This window comes from Antrostomus carolinensis, unplaced genomic scaffold (assembly GCF_000700745.2).
Source record: "Antrostomus carolinensis isolate BGI_N321 unplaced genomic scaffold, ASM70074v2 scaffold14216, whole genome shotgun sequence".
In the NCBI taxonomy this organism is placed as follows: Eukaryota; Metazoa; Chordata; class Aves; order Caprimulgiformes; family Caprimulgidae; genus Antrostomus; species Antrostomus carolinensis.
In genome coordinates, this window is record NW_010322604.1 from 5,065 (window position 1) to 9,311 (window position 4,247).

The 4,247-nt window shown below is 34.5% G+C and overlaps 1 protein-coding gene across 1 annotated transcript in view; it reads left to right on the top strand.

Moving 5' to 3' along the window:
• Positions 1-312, top strand: part of LOC104526753 (TBC1 domain family member 22A-like) — a gene marked incomplete at both ends in the record, with an annotated part of 3,410 nt that extends 3,098 nt beyond the window's left edge. The window contains one exon of the mRNA XM_010170296.1: positions 133-312. Coding sequence (XP_010168598.1) covers positions 133-312 — 180 coding nt within the window. The remainder of the gene's footprint in view (positions 1-132) is intronic.
• Positions 313-4,247: the final 3,935 nt, after the last annotated feature.

A 4,247-nucleotide genomic window follows, 5' to 3' on the forward strand; every position in this document is an offset into this window, starting at 1 on the left:
AACTTGTGCTACACTTGAGCTTACATTTCTGCAAAACATAATTCTGAGTATGCAAATTAAATTCAGGTTATTAGTAGCCTTCTCACTAGCTGAGGCTAACTGTTATGCTTTTTTTTTTTTTTCCCCCTTCAGATAATGCTAGTGAAAATTCTTCCATGCAGAGGTCACAGTCCCTTCCACAAACTTCAACACCTCCCTTGGTGAGTGGAATGGCAGACTATAATACCTCAGTTACTCCTCTGTTAACTGAAAGAGAAGCATCCCGATTAGACAAATTTAAACAGCTACTTGCTGGCCCCAATACAGATCTTGGTGAGTATGTCTTATAGGAGCTATGGATTACACCTAAATTATCCTTTAACTATAATTTTTTCCTGTTTGTTTTACTGTTCTGCCTGATGGTTTGTTTAGAATCTAATCCTATCAACATTTAGAATTGATCTTGCAAAAGAAAGACAGAATTTAATTGAATACTTGTGGTATTCATGCTTGTAATGTGCAATTTGCATACACTCTACTAATGTGCAGGGTGTTAGATGACTTCTTGGTCTTTTCTTTCTTACATTATTTTTTTCTACTGTACTAATCTCTGGAGAAAAAACAACATATAGGTAGCTGTGTTTAGTGTTACTGCCTTATAATGGAACAGCATGCAGTATAAGTGATTCTCACACTTAGAAACATAAATGTGAAAAATGATGAGGTGTGGAAGTATTACTGCTTGTCTACTCAGTGAGCATTCTTCGTGTTCACAGGCTGATACAGTAGTTCTGTGTCTCATCTGTGAAATGCTGACAACATGTTAATGTGAAAACAAATGCATTGTCAGATAACTTGACTGTTCCCTTTGTGCGCTGGATTTTAATGCTGAATAGTAAATACAAGTGCTGAGAGGGTATCACAGAGTGAAATGGCTTTGTGTCTCAAGTGTAAATCTGGAGCAAGTAGAAGTAGTACACTGCACTTGGAGAACTTGACTGGTCAAGTGGAAGTAGGAGTTTATGCCAAAATGATTAATAAAAAGAGTGACTTTGAGTTAGACCATTCTGGAAGATACCTACAGGAGACATGGCAGGAAGTAGAAACTGCATGTTTGCAGTTCTTGAATTGACACTTTTGTGCCATGTACTTTGCATGAGACTTCTTCAATATAATGTAGTCCAAGCTGTTGCTTTTTTTTTAATTTGTTTTCTGTGCTGTGTTTTATTGTGAGATTGATGCTAGCAACGTAGAACTAGGGAAACAATACTAACTAGATGAGACTTAACACATTGCATTTTATAAGAATGTCCTGTAACTCAACTGTGAATAAACTCTGAGGTGTTAAAACAAATCACATTTTATATAAGCTTGAAAATGATAATCAGTTAAAACTTACAACTTTTAAGAATGTTGTAATGGTAGAAATCTTTGTTACATAATGTTACAGAGTCAGAGGGAAGACAAAATTTAATTTAAACCTATCCATTTTACGTTCACTGTCTAATTAGATGGGAATACTTTCCCAGTGAATCAGATTTAGGGATTAGAGTAAATTATTTTGGAAGGTAGTAAAATAAAATTTTCACTCTTACTGGGAGCGCGGTCACCTTGGCTGTGGTGAGAGTTTAGTTAATGTTTAAACAGTTTGTTTTTTTCCCCCTGTTGAAAATTCTAAATCTGATGCAGAAATATGCATAGGAATATGAAATTTGCATATGCTGCTCTTATATCTAATAAACTCTCAATATTCTTTCTTGTAGATATCACTAATGTCTTTTCTATGTATCTTTGTAGGAAGCTTGTGCTTTCTCTTGCTGTGCAAACTGTAATGAGTAGGGAGTTTGAAGTTGTGTGAATTAGAATTTTAAGCCCAGTTTTGATTTTTTTGATACAAATACTTTGACTTTTGTATCTGGGATATATCCAGTAGCATTTCCTAATGTATCTGTAAATAATTCATTATTTTTCTTAGTGAAATAAATGAACTCCTTATTGATGACTCTCAAACTCTTGATGATCTTAGTAGTAGATAATATGTGACGGTAGTGCTTGAACTACGTTATATGTAGATATTAGGGAAAGTGTGTGTATGCATATATACATATGCAAACATGTATATGACCATATGTACAGTTCATCAGAATCTGGTGTGTACGTGTGTGTATGCGTTTTTGGGAGATGTTTGATTTAGTTTCATGTTACAACAAAGACTATGTTTAAAAAGGATTTATAATGACAGTAGTAGCCTGGAAAACTGTTGTGGGTTGTGTAGTAGTTGTTTTAGGTTGTTTTTTTAAAAATTCAGAATAATACTGAAAATGGACTAAGGTAGAAGTAGGTAACAGGCTCCAAGCTAAGATTTGTAGAGATTAATGAAGGGACAGGTAGCTGTTCTGCTGCAGCAGGCTCATTATCTTTGTGTATGATGTTGTATGTGTGTTTTGTGTTAGGTCCACAGATAGTTGGGTTTTGTTTGTCGTGATGAATTGAGCTAGTGGGTGGTGGTCCTGGAGACATTTTGCTTTATGCTTCCGGTCCATCCACATAATTTAGAATTTTATTGCCCTCTGTAGTTTTAAATTATCTGTAGTTGATGTTAGTGCTTGTTCTTCTTCTAGTTTGTTGATATATGGTATAAAGTGAACAAGTGTCCTTCCACTGCTTCATATAATATGCCATTAGTCATACCTATCTTTCAAAGTATTGTCACCAAAAGGTGTCTTCTCCGATTCCTTCTCTGTTCTAGTTAGCTTGTTATCCTCAGAACATGCTTGCCTTTTCAGCTAATAAACAAGGCTAATAGCCTACTGGTCAAGTACTGACCATTTGTTTCGGAACTTTTTTTAGTTAAAAATCTTCTGAAAGAAATCAGTGCTAAATATTCATAAAAGATTCCTTATATTAATTGTTTTTTGTGGAATTAGTATTTTGTCTTCCTATTTTCTATAGCTTGGTCTCATAAATTGTGGTTTCATGTAATAATCAGCATTTGCTGCTTTACTGGGATATTTCAATTTAAAAATATTTTATTAATTTTCATTGTAAGTAGGTAGTAGTAGGTTCTTGAAACAACTTGGAGAGGATTTTGCATAGTTTGTCTCCAGAGGATGTATTTATCTTCTTTTTGTAAAGATACTTGCTTGACATAGTAGTCATTGCATTACATAATAAGTGTTGATATTTTTAACTAGTTTGCTCTGTATTGGACATGTCTTCAAATTTTTTTTTTAGTAAAACTTTTCTTGTCTTCCAACATTTCCTCTGTTTTCTGTACCTTCTCTGATCTCAGGTTTTCAGTGTTTTGTGGTGGGTTTTTTTTTTCAGTTCCACTTTTATGCCTCTATTTCCTAGTATTCAAAATCTAGTTAAAGTAATTAATTTAGCGTTTTCTATGAGAATGCACTTTCAAAGTTTGTCTTGCTTTTATATTTAGAAGGAAATCCAGAACTGGAAGTTTATATACAAAAATAGATATAAAGCAGTTTTTGCCTGGGAAGGTAATCACAGTGGGGCATATTTTGCTGTGCATGTTTGTGCTGTGATGCCTTTCTGATACTGGTTATTGGTTAGGTATGGCCTCACAAATGTTTTGGGAATAATGGACATTTAATCTAGAGATGTAATGCATGTTTGCATTTAAGTGAGAAAACCTTATGTGAATTAGAGGTTATGGGGTAGCCTTTTATGGGAATTTGATAATAGAGGTGGGAAATTAGGATTTAAAAGTTTTTCCCTATCCTGAATGTTTAAAAAAAGTTATTGTGCTCACTGTATTAATTATGAGTCAAAATTAGGGAAAAACTTTTAAATCCTATCCTGAATGTTTAAAAGAGTTATTGTGCTCACTGTATTAATTATGAGTCTTTACTCCAATTATTGTATTGGAAATATTATGTTCAGTTTAGGTGTAGATGAGGTTCTTTGACAGCTAGGTGTTTGTTCTTCATTAATGCTGGCAATTAAAAGGAGAGAGAGAGGATTTCTTTTTGCACATACGAGCAATTTTTCATGTTTAGTGAACTTTGAGCCAAGTTCAGCTTCTCCACTTCCCTTAGTGCTTGACCACAAGCTGAAATTCAGCCTTGTTTCCTGTCTCTCCAGATCCATGAAACATTCAGGAGGAATGCACTACAGCCCCAGTAGTCCCTTTACTTTGAGTTGATGGGCAGGTATTACCTCCCCTTAGAGGCAGGAAATACTAAAGTGTCAGATGCTTGAGAGTGGCACAGAATTCACTAGGTTAGTATGAACAGAAAGAGCCCAAT